At 37.7% G+C, this 17867-nt stretch overlaps 1 protein-coding gene across 3 annotated transcripts in view; it reads right to left on the bottom strand.

The window, feature by feature from the left end:
* slc25a16 (solute carrier family 25 member 16) overlaps positions 1-17867 on the bottom strand; it is a 386688-nt gene that overhangs the window by 4765 nt on the left and 364056 nt on the right. For all 3 annotated transcript variants that reach the window (XM_068002782.1, XM_068002781.1, XM_068002783.1), the window contains one exon: positions 10220-10288. In XM_068002782.1, the coding sequence (XP_067858883.1) occupies positions 10220-10288 (69 nt within the window). The remainder of the gene's footprint in view (positions 1-10219; positions 10289-17867) is intronic.

The raw sequence follows: 17867 nt of genomic DNA, 5'->3' as shown, positions 1-17867 counted from the left end.
TTTACTAAATAGATCAATCTGATAGGATTACTTAAATAGATCAATCTGATAGGTTTACTAAATAGATCAATCTGATAGGATTACTAAATAGATCAATCTGATAGGATTACTTAAATAGATCAATCTGATAGGTTTACTAAATAGATCAATCTGATAGGTTTACTAAATAGATCAATCTGATAGGTTTACTAAATAGATCAATCTGATAGGTTTACTAAATAGATCAATCTGATAGGTTTACTAAATAGATCAATCTGATAGGATTACTTAAATAGATCAATCTGATAGGTTTACTTAAATAGATCAATCTGATAGGTTTACTTAAATAGATCAATCTGATAGGTTTACTAAATAGATCAATCTGATAGGATTACTTAAATAGATCAATCTGATAGGTTTACTAAATAGATCAATCTGATAGGTTTACTTAAATAGATCAATCTGATAGGATTACTTAAATAGATCAATCTGATAGGTTTACTAAATAGATCAATCTGATAGGTTTACTTAAATAGATCAATCTGATAGGATTACTTAAATAGATCAATCTGATAGGTTTACTTAAATAGATCAATCTGATAGGTTTACTAAATAGATCAATCTGATAGGATTACTTAAATAGATCAATCTGATAGGTTTACTTAAATAGATCAATCTGATAGGTTTACTAAATAGATCAATCTGATAGGATTACTTAAATAGATCAATCTGATAGGTTTACTAAATAGATCAATCTGATAGGATTACTTAAATAGATCAATCTGATAGGTTTACTAAATAGATCAATCTGATAGGATTACTAAATAGATCAATCTGATAGGTTTACTAAATAGATCAATCTGATAGGATTACTAAATAGATCAATCTGATAGGATTACTAAATAGATCAATCTGATAGGATTACTTAAATAGATCAATCTGATAGGTTTACTAAATAGATCAATCTGATAGGTTTACTTAAATAGATCAATCTGATAGGATTACTTAAATAGATCAATCTGATAGGATTACTTAAATAGATCAATCTGATAGGTTTACTAAATAGATCAATCTGATAGGATTACTTAAATAGATCAATCTGATAGGTTTACTAAATAGATCAATCTGATAGGTTTACTTAAATAGATCAATCTGATAGGATTACTTAAATAGATCAATCTGATAGGTTTACTAAATAGATCAATCTGATAGGTTTACTTAAATAGATCAATCTGATAGGTTTACTAAATAGATCAATCTGATAGGATTACTTAAATAGATCAATCTGATAGGTTTACTAAATAGATCAATCTGATAGGATTACTAAATAGATCAATCTGATAGGTTTACTTAAATAGATCAATCTGATAGGTTTACTAAATAGATCAATCTGATAGGTTTACTTAAATCGATCAATCTGATAGGTTTACTAAATAGATCAATCTGATAGGTTTACTAAATAGATCAATCTGATAGGTTTACTAAATAGATCAATCTGATAGGTTTACTTAAATAGATCAATCTGATAGGTTTACTAAATAGATCAATCTGATAGGTTTACTTAAATAGATCAATCTGATAGGTTTACTAAATAGATCAATCTGATAGGTTTACTTAAAAAGATCAATCTGATAGGTTTACTAAATAGATCAATCTGATAGGATTACTTAAATAGATCAATCTGATAGGTTTACTTAAATAGATCAATCTGATAGGTTTACTAAATAGATCAATCTGATAGGATTACTTAAATAGATCAATCTGATAGGTTTACTAAATAGATCAATCTGATAGGTTTACTAAATAGATCAATCTGATAGGTTTACTAAATAGATCAATCTGATAGGATTACTTAAATAGATCAATCTGATAGGTTTACTAAATAGATCAATCTGATAGGTTTACTAAATAGATCAATCTGATAGGATTACTTAAATAGATCAATCTGATAGGTTTACTTAAATAGATCAATCTGATAGGATTACTTAAATAGATCAATCTGATAGGTTTACTAAATAGATCAATCTGATAGGATTACTAAATAGATCAATCTGATAGGTTTACTTAAATAGATCAATCTGATAGGTTTACTAAATAGATCAATCTGATAGGATTACTAAATAGATCAATCTGATAGGTTTACTAAATAGATCAATCTGATAGGTTTACTTAAATAGATCAATCTGATAGGATTACTTAAATAGATCAATCTGATAGGATTACTTAAATAGATCAATCTGATAGGATTACTTAAATAGATCAATCTGATAGGTTTACTAAATAGATCAATCTGATAGGATTACTTAAATAGATCAATCTGATAGGTTTACTAAATAGATCAATCTGATAGGTTTACTTAAATAGATCAATCTGATAGGATTACTTAAATAGATCAATCTGATAGGTTTACTAAATAGATCAATCTGATAGGTTTACTTAAATAGATCAATCTGATAGGTTTACTAAATAGATCAATCTGATAGGATTACTTAAATAGATCAATCTGATAGGTTTACTAAATAGATCAATCTGATAGGATTACTAAATAGATCAATCTGATAGGTTTACTTAAATAGATCAATCTGATAGGTTTACTTAAATAGATCAATCTGATAGGTTTACTAAATAGATCAATCTGATAGGTTTACTTAAATCGATCAATCTGATAGGTTTACTAAATAGATCAATCTGATAGGTTTACTAAATAGATCAATCTGATAGGTTTACTAAATAGATCAATCTGATAGGTTTACTAAATAGATCAATCTGATAGGTTTACTTAAATAGATCAATCTGATAGGTTTACTAAATAGATCAATCTGATAGGTTTACTTAAAAAGATCAATCTGATAGGTTTACTAAATAGATCAATCTGATAGGATTACTTAAATAGATCAATCTGATAGGTTTACTTAAATAGATCAATCTGATAGGTTTACTAAATAGATCAATCTGATAGGATTACTTAAATAGATCAATCTGATAGGTTTACTAAATAGATCAATCTGATAGGTTTACTTAAATAGATCAATCTGATAGGTTTACTTAAATAGATCTATCTGATAGGTTTACTAAATAGATCAATCTGATAGGTTTACTAAATAGATCAATCTGATAGGATTACTAAATAGATCAATCTGATAGGATTACTTAAATAGATCAATCTGATAGGTTTACTAAATAGATCAATCTGATAGGATTACTTAAATAGATCAATCTGATAGGTTTACTAAATAGATCAATCTGATAGGTTTACTAAATAGATCAATCTGATAGGATTACTTAAATAGATCAATCTGATAGGTTTACTAAATAGATCAATCTGATAGGATTACTTAAATAGATCAATCTGATAGGTTTACTAAATAGATCAATCTGATAGGATTACTAAATAGATCAATCTGATAGGTTTACTTAAATAGATCAATCTGATAGGTTTACTTAAATAGATCAATCTGATAGGTTTACTAAATAGATCAATCTGATAGGATTCCTAAATAGATCAATCTGATAGGTTTACTTAAATAGATCAATCTGATAGGTTTACTAAATAGATCAATCTGATAGGTTTACTTAAATAGATCAATCTGATAGGTTTACTAAATAGATCAATCTGATAGGATTACTTAAATAGATCAATCTGATAGGTTTACTTAAATAGATCAATCTGATAGGTTTACTAAATAGATCAATCTGATAGGATTACTTAAATAGATCAATCTGATAGGTTTACTAAATAGATCAATCTGATAGGTTTACTTAAATAGATCAATCTGATAGGTTTACTTAAATAGATCTATCTGATAGGTTTACTAAATAGATCAATCTGATAGGATTACTAAATAGATCAATCTGATAGGTTTACTTAAATAGATCAATCTGATAGGTTTACTAAATAGATCAATCTGATAGGTTTACTAAATAGATCAATCTGATAGGATTACTTAAATAGATCAATCTGATAGGTTTACTAAATAGATCAATCTGATAGGATTACTAAATAGATCAATCTGATAGGTTTACTTAAATAGATCAATCTGATAGGTTTACTAAATAGATCAATCTGATAGGTTTACTAAATAGATCAATCTGATAGGATTACTTAAATAGATCAATCTGATAGGTTTACTTCAATAGATCAATCTGATAGGTTTACTAAATAGATCAATCTGATAGGATTACTTAAATACATCAATCTGATAGGTTTACTAAATAGATCAATCTGATAGGTTTACTAAATAGATCAATCTGATAGGATTACTTAAATAGATCAATCTGATAGGTTTACTAAATAGATCAATCTGATAGGATTACTTAAATAGATCAATCTGATAGGATTACGAAATAGATCAATCTGATAGGTTTACTTAAATAGATCAATCTGATAGGTTTACTAAATAGATCAATCTGATAGGTTTACTAAATAGATCAATCTGATAGGTTTACTAAATAGATCAATCTGATAGGATTACTTAAATAGATCAATCTGATAGGTTTACTAAATAGATCAATCTGATAGGTTTACTAAATAGATCAATCTGATAGGATTACTTAAATAGATCAATCTGATAGGTTTACTTAAATAGATCAATCTGATAGGTTTACTAAATAGATCAATCTGATAGGTTTACTAAATAGATCAATCTGATAGGTTTACTTAAATAGATCAATCTGATAGGTTTACTAAATAGATCAATCTGATAGGTTTACTTAAATAGATCAATCTGATAGGTTTACTAAATAGATCAATCTGATAGGTTTACTAAATAGATCAATCTGATAGGATTACTTAAATAGATCAATCTGATAGGTTTACTAAATAGATCAATCTGATAGGTTTACTAAATAGATCAATCTGATAGGATTACTAAATAGATCAATCTGATAGGTTTACTTAAATAGATCAATCTGATAGGTTTACTAAATAGATCAATCTGATAGGATTACTTAAATAGATCAATCTGATAGGTTTACTAAATAGATCAATCTGATAGGTTTACTAAATAGATCAATCTGATAGGTTTACTAAATAGATCAATCTGATAGGATTACTTAAATAGATCAATCTGAAAGGTTTACTAAATAGATCAATCTGATAGGTTTACTGAAATAGATCAATCTGATAGGTTTACTAAATAGATCAATCTGATAGGATTACTTAAATAGATCAATCTGATAGGTTTACTTAAATAGATCAATCTGATAGGTTTACTAAATAGATCAATCTGATAGGATTACTTAAATAGATCAATCTGATAGGTTTACTAAATAGATCAATCTGATAGGATTACTAAATAGATCAATCTGATAGGTTTACTTAAATAGATCAATCTGATAGGTTTACTAAATAGATCAATCTGATAGGTTTACTAAATAGATCAATCTGATAGGATTACTTAAATAGATCAATCTGATAGGATTACGAAATAGATCAATCTGATAGGTTTACTAAATAGATCAATCTGATAGGATTACTTAAATAGATCAATCTGATAGGTTTACTTAAATAGATCAATCTGATAGGTTTACTAAATAGATCAATCTGATAGGTTTACTTAAATAGATCAATCTGATAGGTTTACTAAATAGATCAATCTGATAGGATTACTTAAATAGATCAATCTGATAGGTTTACTAAATAGATCAATCTGATAGGATTACTAAATAGATCAATCTGATAGGTTTACTAAATAGATCAATCTGATAGGATTACTTAAATAGATCAATCTGATAGGATTACTAAATAGATCAATCTGATAGGATTACTAAATAGATCAATCTGATAGGTTTACTTAAATAGATCAATCTGATAGGTTTACTAAATAGATCAATCTGATAGGTTTACTAAATAGATCAATCTGATAGGATTACTTAAATAGATCAATCTGATAGGTTTACTAAATAGATCAATCTGATAGGTTTACTAAACAGATCAATCTGATAGGTTTACTTAAATAGATCAATCTGATAGGTTTACTAAATAGATCAATCTGATAGGATTACTTAAATAGATCAATCTGATAGGTTTACTAAATAGATCAATCTTATAGGATTACTTAAATAGATCAATCTGAAAGGTTTACTAAATAGATCAATCTGATAGGTTTACTGAAATAGATCAATCTGATAGGTTTACTAAATAGATCAATCTGATAGGATTACTTAAATAGATCAATCTGATAGGTTTACTAAACAGATCAATCTGATAGGATTACTAAATAGATCAATCTGATAGGTTTACTTAAATAGATCAATCTGATAGGTTTACTAAATAGATCAATCTGATAGGTTTACTAAATAGATCAATCTGATAGGTTTACTTAAATAGATCAATCTGATAGGTTTACTAAATAGATCAATCTGATAGGTTTACTTAAATAGATCAATCTGATAGGTTTACTAAATAGATCAATCTGATAGGTTTACTTAAATAGATCAATCTGATAGGTTTACTAAATAGATCAATCTGATAGGATTACTTAAATAGATCAATCTGATAGGTTTACTAAATAGATCAATCTGATAGGATTACTTAAATGGATCAATCTGATAGGTTTACTTAAATAGATCAATCTGATAGGTTTACTAAATAGATCAATCTGATAGGATTACTTAAATAGATCAATCTGATAGGTTTACTTAAATAGATCAATCTGATAGGTTTACTAAATAGATCAATCTGATAGGTTTACTTAAATAGATCAATCTGATAGGTTTACTAAATAGATCAATCTGATCGGATTACTTAAATAGATCAATCTGATAGGTTTACTAAATAGATCATTTTGATAGGTTTACTAAATAGATCAATCTGATTGGTTTACTTAAATTGATCAATCTGATAGGTTTACTAAATAGATCAATCTGATAGGTTTACTTAAATAGATCAATCTGATAGGATTACTTAAATAGATCAATCTGATAGGTTTACTTGAATAGATCAATCTGATAGGTTTACTAAATAGATCAATCTGATAGGATTACTTAAATAGATCAATCTGATAGGTTTACTAAATAGATCAATCTGATAGGATTACTTAAATAGATCAATCTGATAGGTTTACTAAATAGATCAATCTGATAGGATTACTAAATAGATCAATCTGATAGGTTTACTAAATAGATCAATCTGATAGGATTACTAAATAGATCAATCTGATAGGATTACTTAAATAGATCAATCTGATAGGTTTACTTAAATAGATCAATCTGATAGGATTACTTAAATAGATCAATCTGATAGGTTTACTTAAATAGATCAATCTGATAGGTTTACTAAATAGATCAATCTGATAGGATTACTTAAATAGATCAATCTGATAGGTTTACTAAATAGATCAATCTGATAGGATTACTAAATAGATCAATCTGATAGGATTACTAAATAAATCAATCTGATAGGTTTACTAAATAGATCAATCTGATAGGTTTACTTAAATAGATCAATCTGATAGGTTTACTTCAATAGATCAATCTGATAGGTTTACTTAAATAGATCAATCTGATAGGTTTACTTAAATAGATCAATCTGATAGGTTTACTAAATAGATCAATCTGATAGGATTACTTAAATAGATCAATCTGATAGGTTTACTAAATAGATCAATCTGATAGGTTTACTAAATAGATCAATCTGATAGGATTACTAAATAGATCAATCTGATAGGTTTACTTAAATAGATCAATCTGATAGGTTTACTAAATAGATCAATCTGATAGGATTACTTAAATAGATCAATCTGATAGGTTTACTAAATAGATCAATCTGATAGGTTTACTAAATAGATCAATCTGATAGGATTACTTAAATAGATCAATCTGATAGGTTTACTAAATAGATCAATCTGATAGGTTTACTGAAATAGATCAATCTGATAGGTTTACTAAATAGATCAATCTGATAGGATTACTTAAATAGATCAATCTGATAGGTTTACTAAACAGATCAATCTGATAGGATTACTAAATAGATCAATCTGATAGGTTTACTTAAATAGATCAATCTGATAGGTTTACTAAATAGATCAATCTGATAGGTTTACTAAATAGATCAATCTGATAGGTTTACTTAAATAGATCAATCTGATAGGTTTACTAAATAGATCAATCTGATAGGTTTACTTAAATAGATCAATCTGATAGGTTTACTAAATAGATCAATCTGATAGGTTTACTAAATAGATCAATCTGATAGGTTTACTTAAATAGATCAATCTGATAGGTTTACTAAATAGATCAATCTGATAGGATTACTTAAATAGATCAATCTGATAGGTTTACTAAATAGATCAATCTGATAGGATTACTTAAATAGATCAATCTGATAGGTTTACTTAAATAGATCAATCTGATAGGTTTACTAAATAGATCAATCTGATAGGATTACTTAAATAGATCAATCTGATAGGTTTACTTAAATAGATCAATCTGATAGGATTACTTAAATAGATCAATCTGATAGGTTTACTTAAATAGATCAATCTGATAGGTTTACTAAATAGATCAATCTGATAGGTTTACTAAATGGATCAATCTGATAGGATTACTAAATAGATCAATCTGATAGGTTTACTTAAATAGATCAATCTGATAGGTTTACTAAATAGATCAATCTGATCGGATTACTTAAATAGATCAATCTGATAGGTTTACTAAATAGATCAATCTGATAGGTTTACTAAATAGATCAATCTGATTGGTTTACTTAAATTGATCAATCTGATAGGTTTACTAAATAGATCAATCTGATAGGTTTACTTAAATAGATCAATCTGATAGGATTACTTAAATAGATCAATCTGATAGGTTTACTTGAATAGATCAATCTGATAGGTTTACTAAATAGATCAATCTGATAGGATTACTTAAATAGATCAATCTGATAGGTTTACTAAATAGATCAATCTGATAGGTTTACTAAATAGATCAATCTGATAGGATTACTTAAATAGATCAATCTGATAGGTTTACTAAATAGATCAATCTGATAGGATTACGAAATAGATCAATCTGATAGGTTTACTTAAATAGATCAATCTGATAGGTTTACTAAATAGATCAATCTGATAGGATTACTTAAATAGATCAATCTGATAGGATTACTTAAATAGATCAATCTGATAGGTTTACTAAATAGATCAATCTGATAGGTTTACTAAATAGATCAATCTGATAGGATTACTAAATAGATCAATCTGATAGGTTTACTTAAATAGATCAATCTGATAGGTTTACTAAATAGATCAATCTGATAGGATTACTTAAATAGATCAATCTGATAGGTTTACTAAATAGATCAATCTGATAGGATTACTAAATAGATCAATCTGATAGGTTTACTAAATGGATCAATCTGATAGGATTACTAAATAGATCAATCTGATAGGTTTACTAAATAGATCAATCTGATAGGATTACTAAATAGATCAATCTGATAGGATTACTTAAATAGATCAATCTGATAGGTTTACTTAAATAGATCAATCTGATAGGTTTACTAAATAGATCAATCTGATAGGATTACTTAAATAGATCAATCTGATAGGTTTACTAAATAGATCAATCTGATAGGATTACTAAATAGATCAATCTGATAGGATTACTAAATAGATCAATCTGATAGGTTTACTTAAATAGATCAATCTGATAGGTTTACTTCAATAGATCAATCTGATAGGTTTACTTAAATAGATCAATCTGATAGGTTTACTAAATAGATCAATCTGATAGGATTACTAAATAGATCAATCTGATAGGTTTACTAAATAGATCAATCTGATAGGTTTACTGAATAGATCAATCTGATAGGATTACTAAATAGATCAATCTGATAGGTTTACTTAAATCGCTCTCACCCACAAATTCTTGTGCTGGCCTCCACAAATTTGCTGATACCATGAGCCCAAATCAGTGGGTATTGGAGTCCTGGCCTGTGAGACTGGATTCTCAGATTTTGATTAGAGTATTACTTTTTGCTTTTGGTGATCCTTTCTGGTATTTTGTTTTGTTGATATTGCATTTAGACCTTAAAATTGCACGCTGACTGTGTAGTAAATGCTCAGCTGTTAGCTCGTAGTGATCAGTTTGAGAATATTTTGGTCATTGATTTGTGTGGGGTTGCAGTATGTACAGATTGCCTTATTGTGGGGCAGAGAGAGGGACCACGACCCACTGTCACGTCACAGCTCCATTCTCCTATCGTCACCACAGACATCTGGTGATATCTACACATTGTACTTACACACATTTATCAGCATCAGTCAGAATGGTCCCTAACTGCATGCGTCGCCGAGCCACGTCCAGTGGGTATCTACAACACAAATCAAAACTCAACACACTCCCTGAAAATATTTCTGTGATTATGAGAAAGTTGCCAATGATAAGATTTGTACACTCTCAGTTTTCCCCATTTTTTGTGAATTTTTGACTCACCAAGACAAGGGTATAAGAGCTGGGAAATAGCGTATTTTCCCATTTTGTGCACCCAGTGCACTTCCAGATCAGGAACACTGCAGTCAGATGCAGAATAAATCCTACTCTACTCTGCCAATAATGTTCCTGAGAGGGGTTACCGGCTTTGGTTAGATGTATCGCTGGAGGTTTCACATACGATGTAATGGCTCGAAGACTGAGCTATTCAAAACTCACTGTGGAGTGAGAGAGCAGGCACACAGAATCATAGAATGGTGATAGCACAGGAGGAGGCCATTCGGCCCATTGAGCATGTGCCAGCATGTAAGAGCAATCCAGTTAGTTCCATTATCCCGCTCTTTCCCCATAGCCCTGCAAATGTTTTCCCTTAGAATCATAGAAAATTTATGGCACAGAAGGAGGCCATTCGGCCCATTGTGTCTGTGCTGGTTGAAAAAGCTTTCCAGAAATTAGTAAAGTTTTCTACACACACATAAATAACAAAAGAAGAATCAGGATAGGGATTGGGCACACACGATAAACCGACAGCTAATGACAGTGAAATGGCAGAACGATCGAATAGTTCCTTTGCCTCAGTATTTACCAGGGAGACTAACAACAACAACAACAACAACAACTCACATTTATTTCACACCCTTAACATAGTAAAATGTCCCAGGGTTCCTCACAGGAGCGATTATCAAACAAAATTTGACACCGAGCCACAAAAGGAGATATTAGGACAGGTGACCAAAAGCTTGGTCAGAGAGGTAGGTTTTAAGGAGCGTCATAAAGGAGGAGAGAGAGGCGGAGAGGTTTAGGGAGGGAATTCCAGAGTTTAGAGCCCAGGAAGCTGAAGGCACGGCCGCCAATGGTGGAGCGAAGAAAATCGGGAATGTGCAAGAGGCCTGAATTGGAGGAGTGCAGAGATCTCAGAGGGTTGTAGGGCTGGAGGAGGTTACAGAGATAGGGAGGGGTGAGGCCATGGAGGGATTTGAAAACAAGGATGAGAATTTTAAAATCGATGCGTTCCCGGACCGGTCAGCGAGCGCAGGAGAATGGGACATGGAGCGAGTTATGGATGATTTCAAGTTTATGGAGGGTGGAAGATGGGAGGCTGGCCAGGAGAGCATTGGAATAATCCGGTCTGGAGTTAACAAAGGCATGGATGAGGGTTTCAGCAGCAGATGAGCTGAGGCAGGAGTGGACACGGGCGATATTACAGAGGTGGAAGTAGGTGGTCTTGGTGATGGAGGATATGTGGTCAGAAGCTCATCTCAGGGTCAAATAGGACGCCAAGGTTGTGAACGGTCTGGTTCAGCCTCGGACAGTGGCCAGGGAGAGGGATGGAGTCGGTGATTGGGGAACGGAGTTTGTGGCGGGGACTGAAGGCAATGGCTTTGGTCTTCCCAATATTTAGCTGGAGGAAATTTTTGCTCGTTGAACAAGCAATGCGACAAATCAGAGGCAGTGGAGGGGTCGACGGAGGTGGGAGAGCTGGGTGTCGTCCGCGTACATGTGGAATCTGAGATTGTGTTTTCGGATGAAATTGCCGAGGGACAGCATGTTAGGGGAGCAGACAGGCGTTTCTGCGGCTGCAGACGTGATTCCAGGATGAACATAAGAACATAAGAAATTGGAGCAGGAGTAGGCCAATCGGCCCCTCGAGCCTGCTCCGCCATTCAATAAGATCATGGCTGATCTGATCCCAACCACAAATCTAAAGAACACAAGAAGTCGGAGCAGGACCCGGCCACACAGCCCCTGGGCCCTCTCCGCCACCCACAGGGCATTGACCGATCCGAACTCAGCTTCATGTCCAATTTCCTGCCCGCTCCCCATAACCCCTAATTCCCTTTACTTCTAGGAAACTGTCTATTTCTGTTTTAAATTTATCTAATGATGTAGCTTCCACAGCTTCCTGGGGCAGCAAATTCCACAGTCCTACCACCCTCTGAGTGAAGAAGTTTCTCCTCATCTCAGTTTTGAAAGAGCAGCCCCTTATTCTAAGATTATGCCCCCTAGTTCTAGTTTCACCCATCTTTGGGAACATCCTTACTGCATCCACCCGATCAAGACCCTTCACAATCTTATATGTTTCAATAAGATCGCCTCTCATTCTTCTGAACTCCAATGAGTAGAGTCCCAATCTACTCAACCTCTCCTCATATGTCCGCCCCCTCATCCCCGGGATTAACCGAGTGAACCTTCTTTGTACTGCCTCGAGAGCAAGTATGTCTTTTCTTCAGTATGGAGACCAAAACTGTATGCAGTATTCCAGGTGCGGTCTCACCAATACCTTATATAACTGCAGCAATACCTCCTTGTTTTTATATTCTATCCCCCTAGCAATAAAAGCCAACATTCCGTTGGCTTTCTTGATCACCTGCTGCACCTGCATACCAACTTTTTGATTTTCTTGCACTAGGACCCCCAGATCCCTTTGTACTGCAGTACTTTCCAGTCTCTCGCCATTAAGAAAATAACTTGCTCTCTGATTTTTCCTGCCAAAGTGCATAACCTCACATTTTCCAATATTATATTGCATCTGCCAAATCTCCGCCCACTCACCCAGCCTGTCTATATCCCCTTGCAGGTTTTTTATGTCCTCCTCACTCTCTACTTTCCCTCCCATCTTTGTATCATCTGCAAATTTTGATATGTTGCACTCGGTCCCCTCCTCCAAATGGTATGTTGCCTCCCTGGTGCCAGGGTCAACAATGTCACTGAGCGGCTGCAGAACATTCTGGGGGGGGGAGGGTGAACAGCCAGAGGTCGTGGTCCATATCGGTACCAGTGACATAGGTAGAAAGAGGGATGAGGTCCTGCAGGCAGATTTTAAGGAGTTAGGAAAGAGATTAGGAAGCAGGACCTCAAAGGTAGTAATCTCTGGATTACTCCCGGTGCCACACTAGTGAGAATAGAAATAGGAGGATAGAGCAGATGAATGCGTGGCTGGAGAGATGGTGCAGGAGGGAGGGCTTTAGATTCCTGGGGCATTGGGACCTGTTCTGGGGGAGGTGGGACCTGTACAGGCCGGATGGGTTGCACCTCAACGGAGCTGGGACCAATGTCCTCGCGGGAGGTTCACTAGTGCTGTTGGGGGGGTGGGTTTAAACTAATTTGGCAGGGGGTGGGCACCAGGATGTAGCATTGGAAAAGAGAAACAAGGGACACAAAGGATCGGGAGAGAAAGATAGCATTAGAGCAAGAAATAGTGCAGTATTAGGTGGGGTCAGACTGAGAGAGTACAGGAAGTCTAAGACTGGTTTACAGTGCATGTGTGTAAACACACGAAGTGTGGTAAACAAGGTCGGTGAGCTGCAGGCGCAAATAGACACATGGGAATATGATGTCGTGGTGATAACGGAGACCTGGCTCAAAAAAGGGCAGGATTGGGTAATAAATATTCCTGGATACAAGGTGTTCAGGAAAGATAGGGAAGGAAAGAAAGGAGGGGGGGGGTGGCAGTATTGATTAAAGAGAATATTGCAGTGCTGGAGAGAGAGGATGACCTGGAGGGGTCAAGGACAGAATCTATTTGGTTAGAGTTAAGAAACAAGAGAGGTGCCATTACACTACTGGGTGTATTCTATAGGCCACCAACTAGTGGGAAGGATATAGAGGAGCAAATTTGTAGGGAAATTACAGAGAGGTGCAAATGCTAATATAGACTGAGATAATAATAATATAAGGGGTACAGAAGGGGAGGGATTTCTGAAGTGTGCTCAGGAGAACTTTCTTAACCAGTATGTTTCCGGCCCAGTGAGGAAGGAGGCATTGCTGGACTTGGTTCTGGGGAATGAGGCGGGCCAAGTGGAGCAAGTGTCAGTGGGGGAACATTTAGGGAACAGCGATCATAGTATCATAAGGTTTAGAATAGCTATGGAAAAGGACACGGACCACTCTAAAGTAAAAATACTCAATTGGAGGAGGGCTAATTTCAGTGGGATGAGAACAGATCTGTCCCGGGTAAATTGGAATCAAAGGTCGGCAGGCAAAACTGTAATTGAACAATGGGCGGCCTTTAAGGAGGAGATGGTTCGGGTACAGTCTAGGTACATTCCCACGAGGGGGAAAGGGAGGGCAACTAAAGCCAGAGCTCCCGGAATGACAAAAGAGATTCCCCAGCTGAGTGCAACCCACCTCCAGGCTTCAATCTGTGTCCCAGCAAGGGCTGCAGGCCTACACTCCGAGTCTGGGCCCATCCACGCTCCGAGTCTGGGCCCATTTACTCTCCGAGTCTGGGCCCATTCACGCTCCGAGTCTGGGCCCATTTTCTCTCCGAGTCTGGGCCCATTTACTCTCCGAGTCTGGGCCCATTTACTCTCCGAGTCTGGGCCCATTTACTCTCCGAGTCTGGGCCCATTTACTCTCAGAGTCTGGGCCCATTTAATCTCCGAGTCTGGGCCCATTTACTCTCAGAGTCTGGGCCCATTTAATCTCCGAGTCTGGGCCCATTTACTCTCCGAGTCTGGGCCCATTTACTCTCAGAGTCTGGGCCCATTTACTCTCCGAGTCTGGGCCCATTTACTCTCCGAGTCTGGGCCCATTTAATCTCCGAGTCTGGGCCCATTTACTCTCCGAGTCTGGGCCCATTTACTCTCAGAGTCTGGGCCCATTTACTCTCCGAGTCTGGGCCCATTTACTGTCCGTGTCTGGGCCCATTTACTCTCCGAGTCTGGGCCCATTTACTGTCCGAGTCTGGGCTCATTTACACTCCGAGTCTGGGCCCATTTACTCTCCGAGTCTGGGCCCATTTACTGTCAGAGTCTGGGCCCATTTACTGTCCGTGTCTGGGCCCATTTACTCTCCGAGTCTGGGCTCATTTACTGTCCAAGTCTGGGCCCATTTACACTCCGAGTCTGGGCCCATTTACACTCCGAGTCTGGGCCCATTTACTCTCCGAGTCTGGGCCCATTTACTGTCCAAGTCTGGGCCCATTTACACTCCGAGTCTGGGCCCATTTACACTCCGGGTCTGGGCCCATTTACACTCCGAGTCTGGGCCCATTTACTCTCCGAGTCTGGGCCCATTTACACTCCGAGTCTGGGCCCATTTACTCTCCGAGTCTGGGCCCATGTACTCTCCGAGTCTGGGCCCATTTACTCTCCGAGTCTGGGCCCATATACTCTCCGTGTCTGGGCCCATTTACTCTCCGAGTCTGGGCCCATTTACTCTCCGAGTCTGGGCCCATTTACTGTCCGAGTCTGGGCCCATTTACTCTCCGAGTCTGGGCCCATTTACACTCCGAGTCTGGGCCCATTTACTGTCCGAGTCTGGGCCCATTTACACTCTTAGTCTGGGCCCATTTACTCTCCGAGTCTGGGCCCATTTACTGTCCGAGTCTGGGCCCATTTACTCTCCGAGTCTGGGCCCATTTACTCTCCGAGTCTGGGCCCATTTACTGTCCGAGTCTGGGCCCATGTACTCTCCGAGTCTGGGCCCATTTACACTCTTAGTCTGGGCCCATTTACTCTCCGAGTCTGGGCTCATTTACTCTCCGAGTCTGGGCCCATTTGCTCTCCGAGTCTGGGCCCATATACTCTCCGAGTCTGGGCCCATTTACTCTCCGAGTCTGGGCCCATTTACTCTCCAAGTCTGGGCCCATTAACTCTCCGAGTCTGGGCCCATTTACTCTCCGAGTCTGGGCCCATTCGCTCTCCGAGTCTCGGCCCAATCGCTGTCCGAGTCTGGGCCCATATACTCTCCGAGTCTGGGCCCATTCGCTCTCTGAGTCTCGGCCCAATCGCTCTCCGAGTCTGGGCACATTTACTCTCCGAGTCTGGGCCCATTTACACTCTTAGTCTGGGCCCATTTACTCTCCGAGTCTGGGCCCATTTACACTCCGTGTCTGGGCCCATTTACTCTCCGAGTCTGGGCCCATTTACTCTCCGTGTCTGGGCCCATTTACTCTCCGGGTCTGGGCCCATTTACTCTCCGAGTCTGGGCCCATTTACTGTCCGTGTCTGGGCCCATTTACACTCCGAATCTGGGCCCATTTACTCTCCGAGTCTGGGCCCATTTACACTCCGAGTCTGGGCCTATTTGCTCTCCGAGTCTGGGCCTATTTACTCTCCGAGTCTGGGCCCATTTGCTCTCCGAGTCTGGGCCCATTTACTCTCCGAGTCCGGGCCCATTTTCTCCGAGTCTGGACCCATTTTCTCTCCGAGTCTGGGCCCATTTACTGTCCGAGTCTGGGCCCATTTACTCTCCGAGTCTGGGACCATTTGCTCTCCGAGTCTGGGCCCATTTGCTCTCCGAGTCTGGGCCCATATACTCTCCGAGTCTGGGCCCATTTACTCTCCGAGTCTGGGCCCATTTACTCTCCGAGTCTGGGCCCATTAACTCTCCAAGTCTGGGCCCATTTACTCTCCGAGTCTGGGCCCATTCGCTCTCCGAGTCTCGGCCCAATCGCTGTCCGAGTCTGGGCCCATATACTCTCCGAGTCTGGGCCCATTCGCTCTCTGAGTCTCGGCCCAATCGCTCTCCGAGTCTGGGCACATTTACTCTCCGAGTCTGGGCCCATTTACACTCTTAGTCTGGGCCCATTTGCTCTCCGAGTCTGGGCCCATATACTCTCCGAGTCTGGGCCCATTTACTCTCCGAGTCTGGGCCCATTTACTCTCCGAGTCTGGGCCCATTAACTCTCCAAGTCTGGGCCCATTTACTCTCCGAGTCTGGGCCCATTCGCTCTCCGAGTCTCGGCCCAATCGCTGTCCGAGTCTGGGCCCATATACTCTCCGAGTCTGGGCCCATTCGCTCTCTGAGTCTCGGCCCAATCGCTCTCCGAGTCTGGGCACATTTACTCTCCGAGTCTGGGCCCATTTACACTCTTAGTCTGGGCCCATTTACTCTCCGAGTCTGGGCCCATTTACACTCCGTGTCTGGGCCCATTTACTCTCCGAGTCTGGGCCCATTTACTCTCCGTGTCTGGGCCCATTTGCACTCCGAGTCTGGGCCCATTTACACTCCGAGTCTGGGCCCATTTACTCTCCGAGTCTGGGCCCATTTACACTCCGAGTCTGGGCCCATTTACTCTCCGAGTCTGGGCCCATGTACTCTCCGAGTCTGGGCCCATTTACTCTCCGAGTCTGGGCCCATATACTCTCCGTGTCTGGGCCCATTTACTCTCAGAGTCTGGGCCCATTTACTCTCCGAGTCTGGGCCCATTTACTGTCCGAGTCTGGGCCCATTTACTCTCCGAGTCTGGGCCCATTTACACTCCGAGTCTGGGCCCATTTACTGTCCGAGTCTGGGCCCATTTACACTCTTAGTCTGGGCCCATTTACTCTCCGAGTCTGGGCCCATTTACTGTCCGAGTCTGGGCCCATTTACTCTCCGAGTCTGGGCCCATTTACTCTCCGAGTCTGGGCCCATTTACTGTCCGAGTCTGGGCCCATGTACTCTCCGAGTCTGGGCCCATTTACTGTCCGTGTCTGGGCCCATTTACTCTCCGAGTCTGGGCCCATTTACTC

This window comes from Heptranchias perlo, chromosome 21 (assembly GCF_035084215.1).
Source record: "Heptranchias perlo isolate sHepPer1 chromosome 21, sHepPer1.hap1, whole genome shotgun sequence".
Lineage (NCBI taxonomy): Eukaryota > Metazoa > Chordata > Chondrichthyes > Hexanchiformes > Hexanchidae > Heptranchias > Heptranchias perlo.
This window is presented reverse-complemented; position numbering and strand designations above follow the sequence as displayed.